Genomic DNA, 19,229 nt, shown 5'->3' on the forward strand with positions numbered 1-19,229 from the left:
CTGGCTCGAGCTCCGTGGCGGGCCGGCGCCATCTTGGGACCGCTCGAGGAGGGAGGCCGACGGCCGGGATCCAGGCGCCTCCGGACCAGGGGGACCGATCTTTACCATCTCCGCTGATGCACCGAGGGATCAGGAGTACACGGGCGTCGGAATCAGGTGAGTAGCGGCTCGGGGTTCCACAGGATCACTGAAGGATCAGGGCAAGCAGGAGAGAGCTCCGGGACCGCGCTGCTCTCACATCAGTAGCCGGCCACGCCCCCTCCACTCGCAATCGTTGGTTACACCAGGAGAAAGGCAGGCGGCTAATGTAAACACAGCTGCCTGTCATTCTCCCCTGTGTAACAGCCCAGATCATACGGTCCTGCTATGTAGGACCGTAGATCTCTGCTGTTACATCACAAGCCACATCCAATCACAGTTAAAATCACGCCCCTAGGGACACACGTAACCCCTCCCTCTCCAATAAAGTTAACCCCTTCCCTGCCAGTGTCATTTTTACAGTAACAGCGCATATGTATAGCACTGATTACTGTAGTAATGTCACTGGTAACCCCAAAACTGTCAAAAATGTCAGTCAAGGGTCCGCCGCAATGTCGCAGTCCCGCAAAAAAAAAAAAAACCCAGATCGCCGCCAATACTCGTTAAAAAAAACAACAAAAATGACAAAAATCTTTCCCTTAGTTAGTAAATGCAATAACTTTTGCGCAAATCAATCAAAATACGCTTTTTGCAATTTTTTTTACCAAACATATGTAGCAGAAAACAAATTGGCCTAAAAATGTTAAAAAATTTAGATTTTTACATTTTTTTGGGGGAATTTCATATAAAAAATGTGAAAAATATTGTTATTTTTGCAAAATTGTCGCTCTTTTTTTGTTCATAGCGCATGATCAAAAATTGCACAGGTGATCAAATACCACCAAAAGAAAGCTCTATTTGTGGGAAAAAAAGGACGTCAATTTCATTTGGGTACAGCGTCGCACATCCGCGCAATTGTCTGCTAAAGTCACGCAGTGCCGAATCGCAAAATAGGCCCTGGTCAGGAAGGGGGTAAAATCTTCCGGTGCTTAAGTGGTTAAAATATACCTATGATAACAATTATAGACCATTCATTTCTTTGTAAGTGGGCAAACTTACAAAAATCTGCAGGGGATCAAATAAATATTTTCCCCACTGTAGATCAGACCAAAATGAGAGGCATGTAAGGAGGAAAGAGGGAGGTACCTTGTCCCAAATCAGTGACAGTCCCTCGAAATCTGGGGGACAGTTGGGAGCTTTGGCGTAAGTCCTTAAGAGCAAACTCGTCTGTGCGAGATACACTGTATTCACACAAATATATATTTACACAAGAATATAATTGTGTTTATTGTAACCATTGCTTGGGTGATAAAGTCTCTTTAGATCCAAGCACACAGTGCTACTTTCCCATTCTCCTTCATTTTCAAAACCCCCTTTGTCTATGTTCCTAAGTCTCCTGTATAATGTGTGACCAGACTAATATGAATCAGGCATAAGAAATCCAGAGAATGAACGATTCCAGGATTATGTGATTCCAGGATGTGCGGCATTATGCCTTTGTTCATGCATGCAGCGCTCTGCACAGAAGGACATATTACCAATAATTGATAATGGCCCCAAGAGTTTCTGCTGAGGTTTGTAACTGGAAACCCATCTCAGCCTGCTGCAAAGCAAATGCGAATGCATTAAACCTGTGCAAAGGAAAATAATCCCACTTAAGTAAGTGAATAACAAAATATTTGTGTAAAAGTACATTACAGGGTAGGGTAGAAAGGAAACATCTTCTCTGTTATACTTAAACAAATAAATATCCAGGTATAGGGAAACACAGCATCAGAGAGGTGCAGGTACTGTATAGTCTAAACAGATGAAAAGATAGAAATAATGAAGTACTACCATACACAAAATAGATCACCATATGATTAGAATCCCAAAATTCTGCATAGGACAAGTATATGAGTACCAAATATACATGACAAAGTTGATCATGGGTTTAAGTGCACCTGTCATTAGAGAATTATGTAGGCTGTCAAGTTTTGGCTTCATTACTTCCTTAGACTCTCACCCAGAGCTCAAATATAAAGTTAAAGACAGAGTTGTATAAAGTACTTGAAACCCATACTTGAGTAAAAGTACAAGTGCTCGATCAAAAAGTGACTTGAGTAGAAGTGGAAGTGCTCGATCAAAAAGTGACTTGAGTAGAAGTACTAAAGTATTCAAAATTTTTTGCACTTAAGTATTGCAAGTAGTTTTTTTAAAAAAATTGCTACTCAAGTACTGAAAGTAAAAGTACCAGTAGTTTTGAAAAAAAAATTGCTACTCAAGTACTGAAAGTAAAAGTACAAGTACTGTGTTATGTAGTTATTAAAGAAAGAAGTCAAAAGTTTGAACATCATATTGTTTTTTATTATTTCAAATGCAGCCTTTATTTATACATACAGTAGCTTTTATTTTCGTATGCGCTGATAATACACATGCTCTGAGCTTCATGAAACCTGCCATCTACTGTTCTGGCAGTGGTCATTTTTATAATTGTAACGAGTAATTAAGCAGCACAAAAAAAAATTTCGGAGTAGAAGTATTGAAATCATTGAAAAAATGTAGTGAAGTAAAAGTGGAAGTAGGAGAAAAAAATTCTACTATAGGAAAGTACAGATACCGCCTTTCGGTACTTAAGTACAGTAGTAAAGTAGTTCTACTTAGTTACTATACATCTCTGGTTAAAGAACACTTTTTTGACACTCTAGGTCTGTGTCTAAAAATAATGGAAGCCAGATACAGCCAGGCAACTAACATTTTTAGATGGAAGTCAGCAATATTAACCTTTATTCTTCTCTTATGGTAGGCGTACTTTAAAGCCAGACTATTCTTACTTGAATCTCAGTGTGCTTTGTCTATTTCTTTTAGATCTGCGCAATCATCTAGTGTAAGACTTGTAAGTTCCTGTCTCTGTGCAGGAACTTACTGTAATAAAAAACGGCCTCTGCTGTTCTCTCTCCTTGTGCAGGGTGACTGGTCTTGTCTCCGCCCCCTCCTGTAGTTTTCTGCAGACAGTCTGTAGTAGGTGGAGCCTGCGGGGCCCTCCCATAGCTAATGTGCAGCACACTGATGATGTCACTGATACTTTTTTATGGTAATATCTGGATTTTCAAAGGTATTGGGTGCACACAAAGTAGATTATATCCTTTATGGCAATTGAGAAATACATTTATTTATTTGAACGTTTTTACATGCAGATCTCAGTATTGACATCTTAGTTTCTTTTCTTTATGTTTGTAGGCTGGGAAGATTATTCTTATATATCGTAAGTTCCCTCTCAAGATAATAAAGCGATTTTTGATCTGGAGCATCTTGTTGGTGAGTTTCTAAAAAAGCCTTTAAATCTTTGTTATGTTAAGCTGTCAATTCTGTATTCAGTAGCCATCATACTGTGCCAGAAAGAAACATCAGAATCGTCGCCGTCGTCACTTTTCATATCTGATGACAAATTTTCCCACGAATTGCTATCGCTCAGTTCTTCAAGTAACTCAGTTTCGCTGTTGATGTTTTCCAGTTTGTCTTAAAGCACTTTTGCGCAAAAGGAACGCTTTTTGGACGCCATGGTTGTTCTCTATTTTCCAGGCACAAAGCACTGGAAAAGCACAGGCAGGGCACTGGAAAAGTCACCAGGTGAAATCCTGTGTTGAAATAGGATGATACAGTGTAATCCGTTAGTATCACAACTTTGTATCATCTCATTTGTGTATTTACACTTTTGGATTTGCCGCCGGTTCCACCCCCCCGGAAGGCAAGGGGGCTCGCAGGGAAGGTGAGTAACATTCTTGGGTAATCCCGAGTGTGGCTCGGGCTTACCGCTTTTGCAGGGCCGGTGCAAGGATTTTTGCAGCCCTAGACAAAAAAAAAAATTGCCACCACCCCCATCCCAAGGTCCTGAAGGGGTTAAAACCAGTGGCGGCTGGTGCTCTCTCGGTCAGGGGGGAGGGGGTGTCAGATGGACCTGGCCACGGACCCCCCCCTGTCACTCCAGAGTCCAGTCCACACCATAACAACCCCCCTGAGTGCCAGTTCACTTACCTTGTTCCTCTGGGCGGCTTCCCCCTCAGTCTCCTTCATGTCCCCTCTCGGTGGCCGTCTCCTCCCTCCTCCTGCCCCAATAGGATGCCTTCTTCTTTGGCTAATTGGAAAACAGGTCTCAGGAACTGCTTCCTGATTGGCCCGGGAGGAGATTTAATGTGGCAATAGCAATTATTTATTCGCTATTGTCACACAATTGGGTGGGGGCTCAGGGCGCAGTGCTCTGCGCTCTGAACCCCAAGCCCACCCTTTTTTGAAGCCTATTAGAGCCTTTGCCTCTAATCACATGCTTAAAAAAAAAAAAAAACCCTCATTGGAATCCATGCATCCGGCGCCCTGCATGTAGATAAGGGGGCCAGATGCATGGATAGGGGGAGCGGCGCTTCTGAGCCCCTAATGGACGGGCCGGCCGCCACTGGTTAAAAACCCTTTAGTGACTTACGGTAAGTTCCTTACCTCTGGTCAGGCTCCGCCAGCGTCCCCTTGCTAAGTTGCGGCTGCCTAGGTCGCCTTACTGGTAGCGCCGGCCCTGCGCTTTTGGTACTGAAAGTTAACCCCGAGCCACACTCAGGAATACTGCCAGGGGGGTTAATTACCATTTTAATCAGCCACAGAACCTGTGTAATTAATGTGTGTCCTGGTTTAAATGGATGAGGTGGAAACTCTACTCTCATGTGACCCTTGCTTGGCGCCCAACAAGGTGGGAAACATGGAGGAGGTGACCACCACCTAGGCGCCCTACCCTTACATGCATAGCACAACCCTGAAAGTTGAATCGTTAAGAATTGTTTGATAATAACAAGGTATAAATTTCTGTCCTAAAAGGTTTAACTTTAAGGCTCATACTACATGCTCATGGGGTGAAAAAAGTTCTGGTTTTAGAAAAATTTTTCTTTTTTATGCCTTTTAACACAGCTCAGTATTAACCAATGTGTCCATGCGCACTTATTCATATTTAAAAAATTGCCCCAAACCTGCGTTTAGAGAGAAGTGTACTGGCATAATTTACACATACGTGCGCATAAACGTGGGCGTTGCACATCATTTCAGCCTAGTATCTAGAACAAATGAATATTGTAGCTACTAGAATTAAATTATGTACATATACCTTACACATATAAGCATGCATACGTATACTTCAGATAAAAATTTTTTACACGACAGCTCCTTGCAGAAGGATAAAACGTAAATGGGCTTATTATGCCAATGTGCATGTAGCCTTTGTTGAACATATGGCATAGTCAGGGGTGTTTAATTAAAATTAAATTAAATTAAAAATTAAAACTAAATTAATTAAATTAAATTAAAATTAAAAGTGTACCGCCAATAGAATATATAAGTGATAACGTAATGCTCAAATGTGCTCCATACATCACATGTACATAGATGATAACAATATCAGTGCACAGAAAGTGTATACAAATCAAGTTAGTGCAAACAATAAATAGTCCATGCAAAAAAATGTGTATAAATGTGAAAAAAGTAAGATGCAGCCTCTTGCTGACAGCTGCAATCTCACACAGGGTGCTCCTTATTCCTTAGGGTCCTTTCACACGGGCGGTCCGTATTTTTGGTCCGCTCAGTGATTTTTTTTTTTTTTAAATGGACACGGATGCACTTTTGGAGGGTCCGTTCCATATGTCTGTTTTTCATCCATCCGTTTACGGACAAAAAACAGACATAATGTATGTCTATGTGATTGCGGATGTCAGCGGATGCCACTGCTGACATCCGTTTTTGCGTCCGTTCCGTTTTTTAAACGGAAGGAAAATAGGGTTCTCTTCTGTCTGAAAAAACGGAGCTGAATGGAATGGACGCAAAACGGATGTCAGTGGATAGTCATCCGCTGACATCCACAATCCCATAGACATACATTATATCCTTTTTTCATCCCACCCGTTTGCGGGTGAAAAACGGACATAATGTATGTCTATGGGATTGTGGATTTCAGCGCCCGTGTGAAAGGACTCTAAGGCCCCTTTTACACGGGCTTTCCGATCAGGTCCGCCTGTCAGTTTTTCAGGCGGATCTGATCAGATGCTCCATGCAGCCCTTTGGAGCAGCGGATGTCAGCGGTAACATGTCCACTGACACCCACTGCTATGCGATCAGATCCTGTTCTTGAAATCCAGACAGATGGAAACCCTATTTTCCATCCGCCTGGAGAATCGGATTGGATAGGATCGGATTTGTTTTCAACCAATCTCCCATAGACGACAGTGGGGCTCTGACAGGTCTGTTTCTGCAGAGTAAAGCCCCGTACACACGATAAGAAATTCGGCCGGGAAATTTCATCCGACGACCGATCTGCCGATTTTCGGCTTGTTAGTATGGTGCTTCCGACAGCCGACTCCGACTTTTCGGCTGACAAAATCCTGATGTGCAGGCATTAAAATTTTTGTCCTCCGTCAAAACACGTCCAATTTTCATCTCATTAGTACAGATTTCGATGGGGAAAAATCTAATGAGTAAGACTAGGCATGCTCAGAGGTGAAAGAACACATAGAAAGCAATCCAACACATGACATTCCATTCCATTTCAATCCAACCAACAGACACGCACTCTGGACAAAAGACGGACGACTGGTCAGCGGAAATTCGTTGCGTGTGTACGAGGCTTAAGTGGAGATGGATCTGTCATCCGCCTGCTCAGCGGGGATCGGTGGATCGATCCCCGCTGAGCAACACGGAGTCCACCGGGCGGAAAGCCCATGTGAAAGGACCCTAACTGGTGTTCTAGTAGCTACAATATTGTATATTAGAGCTAAAGAAAAGGCCTTCAAAAAATACAAGACTGAGGGGTCATTGGCAGCATTTAAGCACTACAAAGAGTGTAATAATCAGGGCGGCTAAAATAGAACACAAGAGACATATAGCGGAGGAGAGTAAAAAGAACCCCAAGAAGTTCTTTAAGTATATAAACAGTAGGAAAGCGAGGCCAGAGCACATTGGCCCCATAAAGATGATAAAGGAAAAATGGCCACAGAGGACAGAGAAAAGGCGGAAGTGTTAAATAATTTCTTTTCTTCAGTCTTCACAAAGGAATCGGGGGGCTACACAAACCTTGCTTGTAAGGCCGAACTAAATAATACACCTCAGGAAGTGCCGCCATGGCTAACAGAGGATAGACTTAGAGCTAAACTAGAGAAACTTAACATAAATAAATCCCCGGGACCGGATGGCTTGCACCCGAGGGTTCTTAATGAGCTCAGCCAGGTGATTGCCAGACCATTATTCTTGATCTTTAAGGATAGTTTACAGACGGGTATGGTGCCAGCTGATTGGAAAAAAGCCAACGTGGTACCAATATTTAAAAAGGGGCCGAGGTGTATCCCGGGTAACTATAGACCTGTCAGCCTAACATCTGTAGTCTGCAACTACATGGCAGATGAGATTTAATGTTGAAAAATGTAAAGTAATGCACTTGGGGGCCAGAAACCAGAAAGCAAGCTACTCACTAGGGGGGGAACCTCTGGGTGAGTCTAGGATGGAAAAGGACTTGGGGGTACTGGTAGACAACAGGCTTGGCAGTGGCATGCAATGCCAAGCCGTCGCAAGCAAAGCCAACAGAATACTGGGTTGTATAAAAAAGGGGATTCACTCCAGAAATAAAGAGATTATTCTCCCACTCTACAAGACTCTGGTCCGGCCACATCTGGAGTATGCTGTCCAGTTCTGGGCACCGGTCCTCAGGAAGGATGTGCTGGAACTGGAGAAAGTCCAGAGAAGGGCAACAAAAATAATTAGGGGAATGGAGGACATCAGCTATGAGGAAAGACTACAAGCACTGAACTTATTCTCTCTGGAGAAGAGACGATTGAGGGGGGATATGATATCAATGTACAAATACTGTACTGGCGACCCTAGCATAAGGAACAAACTATTCAGAGAAAGGAGATACAATAAGACACGTGGCCACTCACTAAAACTAGAGGAAAGGCGGTTTAACCTTAAAGTGCGTAAGGGGTTCTTCACTGTAAGAGCGGTAAGGATGTGGAATTCTCTTCCACAAGCAGTCGTATCAGCAGGGAGCATTGATAGTTTCAAAAAACTATTAGATGGACACCTTAAAGACCACAACATACAGGGGTATACAATGTACGGTTAAAAGCAAACACACACACACACATCATAGGTTGAACTGGATGGACTGGTGTCTTTTTTCAGCCTCGCTAACTATGTAACTATGTAACTATGTAACATATCACCACCAAGTGCTCCCCTCTTCAGGAATAATCTCACCTGAGGAATGTGATCCCTACAATTAGGTGAGATCAGTACACGCCTTTTAGCTTCCCTGGGCTGTGAAATTCCTTGCTGTTATCCTCTCAGATAAGCCTCATGGTGATTCATGGTATCCAAAGTGTATATATGAAGAAAAACAACTAATAGTGCTTATACCCTCCATAAAACTTCAATTATTAAACAAGTACAGGTTACTCACAATGCTCAGGTGCTTAAAGCACACCAGGCTATGACAAGCATAATACATTTATGTTGTGAACACACCGCTTTTTTTTAACACCGACCTTGCAGACAACAATTCATCTAGCAGCTCTACGTTGATTGCTGGCATCGTCACCGTCTTGACCCCTCAGGGGTGTTGCTAGACCCCGGCACCCACTGAGTTCTCCAGGTCACTTTTGAGATATACAGATGACACATTGTATGCATGATACAATTATGAAATGCTGTATAGCTATCTACTTTTCAATCCTTCGAGGAACTGTTTTGTTATTATCATGATGTGACATTTTAGTTTTTAGACCAATTTTTTTTTGTTCAGTTATAAAGATTGTCCAGTATGGTCACCATGATATCCTGCCAGCCCCTCAACATTTTAATCTTTGTGCCTAGAGGTGACCCTGGTCTACTAGGACCCTAGAAATGCCCCTGGGTATAGTCCAGTTTAATTGAAATTTATTATAAAAGAAAGTGTACTCCTGCATTTCACAGGTATAGATCGGAGATATGCTCAAATGTTATTTGGGGGTACAACCTCACAAAATGCCTCCTAATCCTTAGAGAAGGGACCTCCAGGTAGGTGATCTTTACTTCATCCTCAAAATGTGTGTCCTGGACAGCAGGATAATGCCTGTTCTTTCTGCCCCCAAAGATACAGAAGGAAGTAAGTGGTTATCTTCCCAATATGAAAGACATTCCCCCTCTGTCACTAGAACGCGCGTCCCCACTGGAAGATTTTACTGAGGGGATGATAACAACAGTAGACTTTAGGATTCCCCTTTACTTTCTCTCTCAGAGACAATGGTTCCCAGGACAAATAGCAAAGGGTGGTTGTCCTCAACAGGGACACCGAGAAGGCTTATAAAAATCCCCATTGAATTCTAAATTTAAAAAATACAATTTTGGCTGAGGTTATACAGTAATCAGAGTTCCAGTCCCCCAATCCATTTTTTTTCTAAAAGCTCCTCGTAATTGTTACTACTTCCACTGCAACATTAGGCTAATGTCAGCAATGTGGTCATTTTTTTATTTTTTTTTTATTAAATCATTATAAACTAACCATATCTTGGAACCAGGCAGGGTCCATGGCTACAAAGACAAGGAAGACTCACTGCTCCAGGTGAATCAAGAAGCCTGATGATGTACAGGTGCACGCCTCGGCTCGCCTCCGCAGACAATCAATATAGAAGAAATGGCTGCACTCCAGGTATCATCAAAATTCTGGTTTATTAACCGAACATCCCAATGTGGCAAACAACAGGTAGACGCGTTTCACACACTAGCAAGTAATGATTAAGCACACTTGCTAGTGTGTGAAACGCGTCTACCTTTTATTTGCCACGTTGGGATGTTCGGTTAATAAACCAGAATTTTGATGATGCCTGGAGTGCAGCCATTTCTTCTATATTGAGGGTCCATGGCTGCTGTGGGCATCTGAAGTCTGCTTGTCTTCATTTCCGGGATTTGTTACAGCTGGCTATCCAGCATGCACCTTCTGATCTTTCGCATGCGCAGTATTGTCACTGCGCAGTGATGTTTATTTTTGACAGGTTGCCATAGCAATGACGCCTAACTCCTCCTGTTCGCGACATTTCTGGTCTGGAAATCACGTGAGATTTCAGCATTAGGCAATTTCCATGGACTCATGGCATAATTTACGCAGGTATCCCAGGAGTCCATGGGAATCGCTTTGTGGCTTTGTGGCCTAATTGTCTAGGCTGCCAAAGCTGGAAGTGCAGCACGTAAACATAGAAGAAAGGTATTTAGACAAAAAGAAATATTGCATTTACAATAGCAGTGAGGATGGCCATGGGAATTACTGCAAATTTAAAAAAATGGGTGGAACTCCGCTTTAAGCGCAGGTTGATTTTATTTCAATGTTTCAGAAGGTATAAATACAGTATATTTTGACCTAGTCACATAGTGAGGTTGAAAAAAGACACTAACCAATAAAAAACAAAAGACAGTAGAGAAAACCCAACCATACAATCCCATATACACAATTCTATACCCTCAGTTGATCCAGAGGAAGGCAAAAAAAACCCTGCAAAGCATGATCTAATTTGCTACAGCAGGGGAAAAAAATCCTTCCTGATCCCCCAAGAGGCAATCTGATATTCCCTGGATCAACTTTACCTAAAAATATTAGTACCCATTTATATTATGTACACCTAGGAAAGAATCCAGGCCTTTTTTAAAGCAATCCAGTGAGCTTTCCAGAACCACCTCTGGAGGGAGCCTATTCCAAATTTTCACAGCTCTTACTGTGAAGAAACCTTTCTGTATTCGGAGAAGAAATCTCTTTTCCTCTAGACATAAAGAGCGCCCCCTTGTCCTCTGTGATGACCTTAAAGTGAATAACTCAACACCAAGTTCACTATATGGACCCCTTATGTATTTATACATGTTGATCATATTCCCTTTAATCTCCTATTCGAGAGAGAGAATAAATTCAGTTAATCATAGCTGAGGTCCTCCATGCCTCTTTTCAGTTTGGTTGCCCTTCTCTGGACTTTCTCCAGTTCACCGATATCCTTTTTGAGAACTGGTGCCCAAAACTGAACTGCATATTCCAGATGAGGTCTTACTAATGATTTGTACAGGGGCAAAATTATATCTCTCTCTCTGGAGTCCATGCCTCTGTTAATACAAGAAAGGACTTTGCTTGCTTTGGAAACAGCAGCTTGGCATTGCATGCTATTATTAAGCTTAGGATCTACCAGAACACCCATAGCCTTCTCCGCTATGGATTCCCCCAGTTCTACTCTCCCTAGTATGTATGATGCATGAATATTCTTAGTCCCCAAGTGCATAACTTTACATTTATCAACATTAAACCTCATTTACCACATAGTTGCCCAATGAAACAATGCATTGAGGTCAGCTTGTAAGTTGGAGACATCCTGTAAGGAAGTTATTCAATTGTAAAGCTTGGTGTCATCTGTCAAGACTGAAATGGTACTTTTAATCCCAGACCCTATATCATGTATATATAATTTTTGATCATTGTAAAGCTTTTTGATGAAAATCACTATTTAGGCAATGAAGGGGTTAATAACAGACTGTGGACTGATGTGATTTCCTAACCTCAGTCCTGCTCAGGTGCTCCTTGAACTATTGACATACAACATACTACCGTTTGTCATTGTCAGCATACGGATACAGCCACAGTAATCCTGACCCGCATGTGTTATGGTCCACTGATATTTTCTTTCCTTGACCTCATATATAAAGTATGATGACTATTAATTTGTGGGTCCTCTAGCCCCCTTTGCCTCATTAAGTTGCAGTGTCACACACAGAGCGGGTAATATGAGAAGAGTGCTATGTTGCTTTCTCAGCCTGTTTCCAAGCATCAAGTCCACTTCTTGGCATGCACAGGGGGAAACGCAGGTGATTCTGAGCATTCATAGCAATGTAATGTGTATTTATCAGGCAGCCTGACCGTTTCCCCAGGCAAATGCCGCGGGACCTTCACTTTTCAATTTCCTGTTTAAAATCTTTCCTCCCCCAGCTATTCATTACTTCATTTCAATTCTAATGTGTCTTGCTGGCGTTTTTTTAATTATTCAACCTAAACAGCTCGTACATACTCGGCTATGGATTCAATAATGGGGGTCAGTGAAGGAGCAGGCCCCCCTTATGTGCACCTGTCTGGAGTTCAGGGTCTCATTTCTGTAAACAATTCTACTGTCACATTTTGTCACATGGTATAGGCATGGAATAGGTGATGGTACAGGCATGGCACAGGTGATGATACAGGAGATGGTATAGGCATGGTACAGATATGGTATAGGCATGGCACAGATATGGTATAGGCATGGCACAGATATGGTATAGGCATGGCACAGATATGGTACAGGAGATGGTATATGCCCCCTTTCAATGCAGAGACCAGCGTACATGCCCCCTTTCAATGCAGTGACCAGCGTACATGCCCCCTTTCAATGCAGAGACCAGCGTACATGCCCCCTTTCAATGCAGAGACCAGCGTACATGCCCCCTTTCAATGCAGAGACCAGCGTGCGTGCCCCCTTTAATGCAGAGATCAGCGTGCGTGCCCCCTTCAATGCAATGAATATTGTGCTGTGCCCCCTTCAATGCAATGAACACTGTGCTATGCCCCCTTCAATGCAATAAACACTGTGCTGTGCCCCCTTCAATGCAATAAACACTATGCTGTGCCCCCTTCAATGCAATAAACACTGTGCCCCCTTCAATGCAATGAACACTGTGCTGTGCCCCCACAATGCAGAGTTCAGCGTGCATGCCCCCTTCAATGCAACTGTGCTGTGCCCCCTTCAATGCAATGAACAATGTGCTGTGCCCCGTTCAATGCAATAAACACTGTGCTGTGACCCCTTCAATGCAATGAACACTGTGCTGTGCCCCCACAATGCAGAGTTCAGCGTGCATGCCCCCTTCAATGCAACTGTGCTGTGCCCCCTTCAATGCAATGAACAATGTGCTGTGCCCCCTTCAATGCAATAAACACTGTGCTGTGCCCCCTTCAATGCAATAAACACTGTTCTGTGCCCCCTTCAATGCAATGAACACTGTGCTGTGCCCCCACAATGCAGAGTTCAGCGTGCGTGCCCCCTTCAATGCAACTGTGCTGTGCCCCCTTCAATGCAATGAACACTGTTCCGTGCCCCCATCAATGCAGAGTTCAGCGCGCGAGCCCCTTTCAATGCAGAGCGTCACAGCATTGTCCCCAATCACTGCAGAGCACCACAGCATTGTCCCCAATCACTGCAGAGCGCCACAGCATTGTCCCCAATCACTGCAGAGTGCCCACAGCATTGTACCCCAATGATTGCAGAGTGCCCACAGCATTGTACCCCAATGATTGCAGAGTGCCACAGCATTGTCCCCCAATGATTGCAGAGTGCCACAGCATTGTACCCCAATGATTGCAGAGTGCCCACAGCATTGTACCCCAATGATTGCAGAGTGCCACAGCATTGTACCCCAATGATTGCAGAGTGCCCACAGCATTGTACCCCAATGATTGCAGAGTGACACAGCATTGTACCCCAATAATTGCAGAGTGCCCACAGCATTGTCCCCCAATCAATGCAGAGTGCCACAGCATTGTACCCCAATGATTGCAGAGTGCCCACAGCATTGTACCCCAATGATTGCAGAGTGCCCACAGCATTGTACCCCAATGAATGCAGAGTGCCACAGCATTGTACCCCAATGATTGCAGAGGGCCCACAGCATTGTACCCCAATGATTGCAGAGACCAGCGTGCGTGCTCCGTTCAACCCAATGCACTTACCTGGCGGCGGCTCGGCTATCGGCGGCGGCTTCTCCCCTCCTCGATCCTTTGTCCTCTTCTGCGGCGGGGGGGAAGGTGAGCGGCTTCTCCCTCGTCCTCTTCTGCGGCTGGAACCAGCGGGAAGGTGAGCGGCGGTGATGGTGAGTGACTGACGCACGCACCGGCACCGCCCCCATTGCGACGTCAGCGATTGGATGTCCTGGATGATGATTGGTCCAGGCTGGAGACTGGACCAATCACAGCCAGGATATCACGAAGGTGGGGGTGGCCAAGCACTCTTTCCTGCGCCCAGGTTACGCCCCCAGAAGGCAGCCAATCGGCGCCTTTCTGGGTCGTAAACCCCACCCCCCTTTAGCCACCACATAGGCCGGCGAACCGATTTTTTTTCCCTATAACTTTATTGTTCTTTTTTGTCATTTTTTTTCCTTTTTTTTAAGGGGGGCGGCGCCCTGGCGCCCCCTATGCATGGGCCGCCACTGGATAAAGATGAATGTTGAAATGATTAAATCTGAGATAGTGGGTCTGCAATATGCAGGATGGAAATTATAATCCAGACCAGCGCCATCAATAAGAAGTTGACTATATCAGCACCTATATTTTTTTCCTGACACATTCACTTTGGGTGTGAGCTCAAATATTGCTGTGTTAGGATACTTTTCATTTTCCCTACTATAAAATTGTGATAGATGGTGACAACCCAACATGCGTAGCTGTGTTTGTAACTACCAATGATCCAATAGCCTCTTAGGGTTCTGACATTGACCCTGATTTCAGAAGACTTGTCTCCTTTTCTTTGTTTGATTTTCCATCAGTGGTTGGTGTTGTTAATTATCTTTTGGCTTTTGACTGTGTTAAACATGTGTGTTAAGTGTGTTGATATTGTCAGTCTGAATCATAATATGATTCTGCATTATGACTAAGTCCCCGTTCACACTGAGGCGACCTGTGAGGCGACCTGGTCGCCTCACAGGTCGCCGTAGGTCGCCTTCCATAGGGAAGCTGCGGACCCGTTCTAATAGGACGACTTAGAAAAAGGGTCAGGAGCTTCTTTGGGGCGACCCGGAGCGACCGTCATAGACTTCAATGTTATGAAGTCTGTGCCGGCCGCTCCGAGGTCGCGGCGCGCTGCTCGCGCCGCGACCTCAGAGGTCGCCTGGGGAAGTCGGATCGCCCCAGTGTGAACGGGGCCTTAGTGGGGGAGATCTACTAAGACTGGAGCACTCAGAATGCAGTTTTGCATGGTAGCCTATTTCCTAATTTCCTATTGAAAGTATCTCGCCAAAAATGACATTTGTGTTGCAGGGGCTGCCTGAAATCTGATTTGTATCTTAGTGTAGACTTCTGGGAACATTGGTGAGCCACTCACACAGGCAGGAAATTATGTTTCTGGGGTGTGTTCAGTATACATTCTGTGTACAGAGCACCTCCAGGTAGCCATTTTGCAATGCGTTTTGCAGAAAACTACAGAGCCGCAGATTAAAAAGGAACAGTAATTTTTTATAACATTGAATTGCAATATGACTTGTATACACTAAATTTTTCTTTCTTTATTTGCTATTTTTTTTCCCCATGAAAGTGACGTTACTCTTTAAATGTCTTAACCTCCTAGGCGGTAATCCCGAGCGTGACTCAGGGTTGATTTTTCATATCAGGATCGGTAACCCCGAGTCACGCTCGGGGTGGATTGCAGAGAGCGCAGCGGTGTTCTCTTACCTTATCCTGGCGATCCAGCGATGATCTCTCATTGCTGAGATCGCCAGCCGAGAGTCCCGCCGCTCCTCCGTCCCTCCGTCGGTCTGATCACTTCCTAGTTCCGTTTCCTGCAGCAGCAATGCTGCATGGGAGCGGAACTAGGGAGGGAAATTAAAAAAAAAAAAAAAAAACGTTGCACAAAACACATTTTATATTTTATATATATATATATATATACATATATGCATATATATATATATATATATGCGCATATATATATATACCGGTATATATATATATATATATATATATATATATATGCATATATATATATATATGCATATATATATATATATATGCACACACACACATATATATATATAAAATTATATTATTGATTCAATTATAATTCATGCGTTATATATTATATATATATATATATATATATATATATATACACACATATATCTATATATAATGCATGAATTATATTCTAATCAATAATATAATTTTATTATATATATTATATATTAAATAATAAAATAATATTATTGATTCGATTATAATTCACATGTTTGTGTTTCAAATTTATCACATCTGGGATGTCTACTAGAGTCTTGTTTTGGTCAGGTTTAAGTCAGTAATTACTAAGAATTGTAGGCCTATAATACATAACGCCAAATTTCCATGAAAACAATTGTACCGCTTTTGGTATGTAATTCCTGACATAATCATACCGCCAGGGAGGTTAAAGCACCTTCCCATTCAGATATATATGAGAAATTGTTACAAAAGTCTAAAAATGAGACTCCAGGATAGCAATATAATTAGTTAATTAAACAATATTAATAGTTTTGTTGCAAATCTGTAGTGGGGCTAGGACTGGGGAGTACAGCTTTCTGGGTAGTGTTTGTGAAGTCTTAAAATCACATTTCTAAAATGCATAGTTGCCAGTTGTTTGAAGTACTCAGCACTAGTATGTATTAGAGAACTTACAGTATGACTAAAGGCAAAACTTTTTCAAGTTTTGGATTCATTGGAGAGGGATTAGAACATTTGCCAGATTCTATTGCTGTCTGTGCCCCCGTTAGCGAGATTTACCTTCTCAGTTTGTCCTATTTACCATTGTCATTGAAAGTAAAGTAAAAGAAAATCCCAAATTTGGGGTTTTAACTGAACCACGACCCCACAATGTGCTTGTGTGCTTCCGTCAGAATACCGCTTCCTTCAGTCTTGAACATAGATATCAGATATTCTAGCTGCCCCCATACAAAACTAGCCGAGAATAGCTTGTATAAGATCTTGAACATTTATTGAACAAACTAACACAGAATATATACCCCACCAGGTCAGGTGCCTGATTACATTATCCTATGCAGATGAAAAATGTGTACAGAAATATAATTAACATATCTAAGGAACAACCAACACAAACAGTGTTCTACTTTACCACTAGCAACTAATAGATGACAGTGATTTAATTAACTTGAACTAATTAACTAGTAGACTTGCTGTCATCAAGCTCCTGAAGTACAATACACATTATTATAAGTGTAAACTCATCCCCACAGTAGACAATAGGTGAGTTAATCAGCACATCCAACAATGTGTGGAAGACAGGTGGTTGAGCTAAAGACATTAGCATCTGCCATGAGTCTGAGCCGTCCCCTATTGACAATAGATAGCTAGGCCTTTAACATGGATCCTAGGACTAGAGTCCCAGAGTCTGTGTGTCTTGGGGAGATGTTGACTTAAATCCAAAGTAACATTACTCCAAGGGTCCCCCCAGCATACACCCCACAAAGAGCAGTGTTCCCTCCAAGCCAGGGCCCATATCAGCAGACAAGAGGCTAGCCTGCAGTCCCCTCCAAAAGCCCCTGTCCTGGGTGAGTTAGTCACAGGGGTTGTCCAGAAAAAAAAGAGGGGAAATCTTTAAATTGGGACACTAGTTTTGGTGATCTGGGGGTCCTCAAAGAATTCCCTTATTTGTAGGGATTTCCTCTAACTTCCTGTTTGGCTATGGGACAGGAAGTGAAGGGTATTCTCCGCAATGTGAGAAAATTTGACAGGGGTTATAGCCCTTCTTTGCTCTATTTTTTCAAAATTTGAAAAAAAAAACATTTTGCTTATAATTCTACTTTAAGCTGACAATACACTGGTAGAATTTTGAACTATCGCACGAACATTCATTTAAAACATTCTTAGTGCATTTGATGACTTGACAAATGTCATTTGAAAGTACTTTTATTTCATTTTTTGCTTTTAACACTCAATTTCGGAATAAATTATTTTCCCAAATGAAAACCACATCCAGTAGTAGTACATTTTCATCCTACTTCTAATTTTTCACCACTGCAGTAGAAAACAAATGCCAATTTCACTAACAATTCAAACACATGTTCCTAAAATGAATCATTACAAATGAAATGCTTTGATTGTATGGCCAGCTTTACACCTAGACGTATTAAGGGAGTCTTCTGTAAAACCAGGCATGAGGACAGACAAAGACTATAGGTGACCTGAACAAAAAACTACTTGGTACTGGACTTAGGAATCCAGGTCAATGGGATGAGAACACTAACTATTACATATGGCTGATTTAGAATGGTGCCATGAATAACAGCCATTCCTAGTCAGATTGATTTTCAATGGTAGTTTATCTGTTGTCCTTTTAGATTATGGCTGGCTTAGTATAGAACAGCACTGCTTACAAAGGGTTAATCCAGAGGAAGCATAAATAAAGCATCGAAGCACCATTTGCAAGTACTGATGGATATCACTGATCTCCACTTACATGTCTTTCTGTAAATGCTTTTAAGTAAAGTGTCTTTTACTACGTTTCACTCACTTTCTAATTGGCGAAGTGAACCAATATTTCGAGTGTGTTTCTCTGTATTCCTGTTACACGAATATGTTTGTTTTGGTCTCTCTGGTCTATGATCCGATCTAAGATAGCAGTAGAGGCGCAGATCTCCTTACATGCACCAAAATCGGTTGTAAGCAAATTACTTTATTTTACTTTTTACACTTTCTATTCCATATAAATACATAGTACTCAGAAATAACAGACGAAAACAAGTGCTTAATAGAATATTAATAGAAATTTTCAATAAAAACTGTCATAAATATTGTTAGTAATTTGTAACAAAAAAATTCAAGCATTGCTACACTTTACAGTGCACATTACCTATCAGATTGAGGCAGTTAGGCCCCATTTACATTATGCGCCAGTTTGGTGTCGTGAATATGCATGTTTTTTTGCATGTTGTTGCACTGCATGCATAATAGCAGGCCATTTATTTCAATAGGTTAATTTACATGCAGGGCTGGCCCAAGACATTGTGCTGCCTGGGTCCAAGAGTGAAACACTGCTCCACCCCCCTGCCCCGCCCCACTCTGCTTCCCAGCAATACAGCTGCTACTTTGCTGCTGGGGAGTGGAGCATGATGCAAGGACGACACTGCACGCTAGAGGGAGGGAGCCTTGGGTCCTGGGGCAGTGCGCCCCTATTGCCGCCCCTCCTAAAGTGCCATCTGGGTCCCATGGACTCACCGGGACCCATGGTAGGGCCGGCCCTGACTACATACAACCAATGTAGCAAAGAAGCTCATGCACCTTTTTTTGAGCCTTGAGATTTTCAACCAGGCATTTTGCTGCAAACAGGATTTTCACTTTTTTACACGTTTTAGTAAACACG

General features: G+C 42.6%; 1 protein-coding gene across 1 annotated transcript in view; it reads left to right on the forward strand.

Annotated features, from left to right (window-relative positions):
- The window catches only part of LOC309563068 (heparan-alpha-glucosaminide N-acetyltransferase-like), a 272,146-nt gene that overhangs the window by 160,533 nt on the left and 92,384 nt on the right, over positions 1 to 19,229 (forward strand). The window contains exon 8 of the mRNA XM_082267368.1: positions 3,298 to 3,375. Coding sequence (XP_082123494.1) covers positions 3,298 to 3,375 — 78 coding nt within the window. The remainder of the gene's footprint in view (positions 1 to 3,297; positions 3,376 to 19,229) is intronic.

This window comes from Pelophylax lessonae, assembly GCF_965119305.1.
Source record: "Pelophylax lessonae genome assembly, chromosome: 9".
NCBI classification, from domain to species: domain Eukaryota; kingdom Metazoa; phylum Chordata; class Amphibia; order Anura; family Ranidae; genus Pelophylax; species Pelophylax lessonae.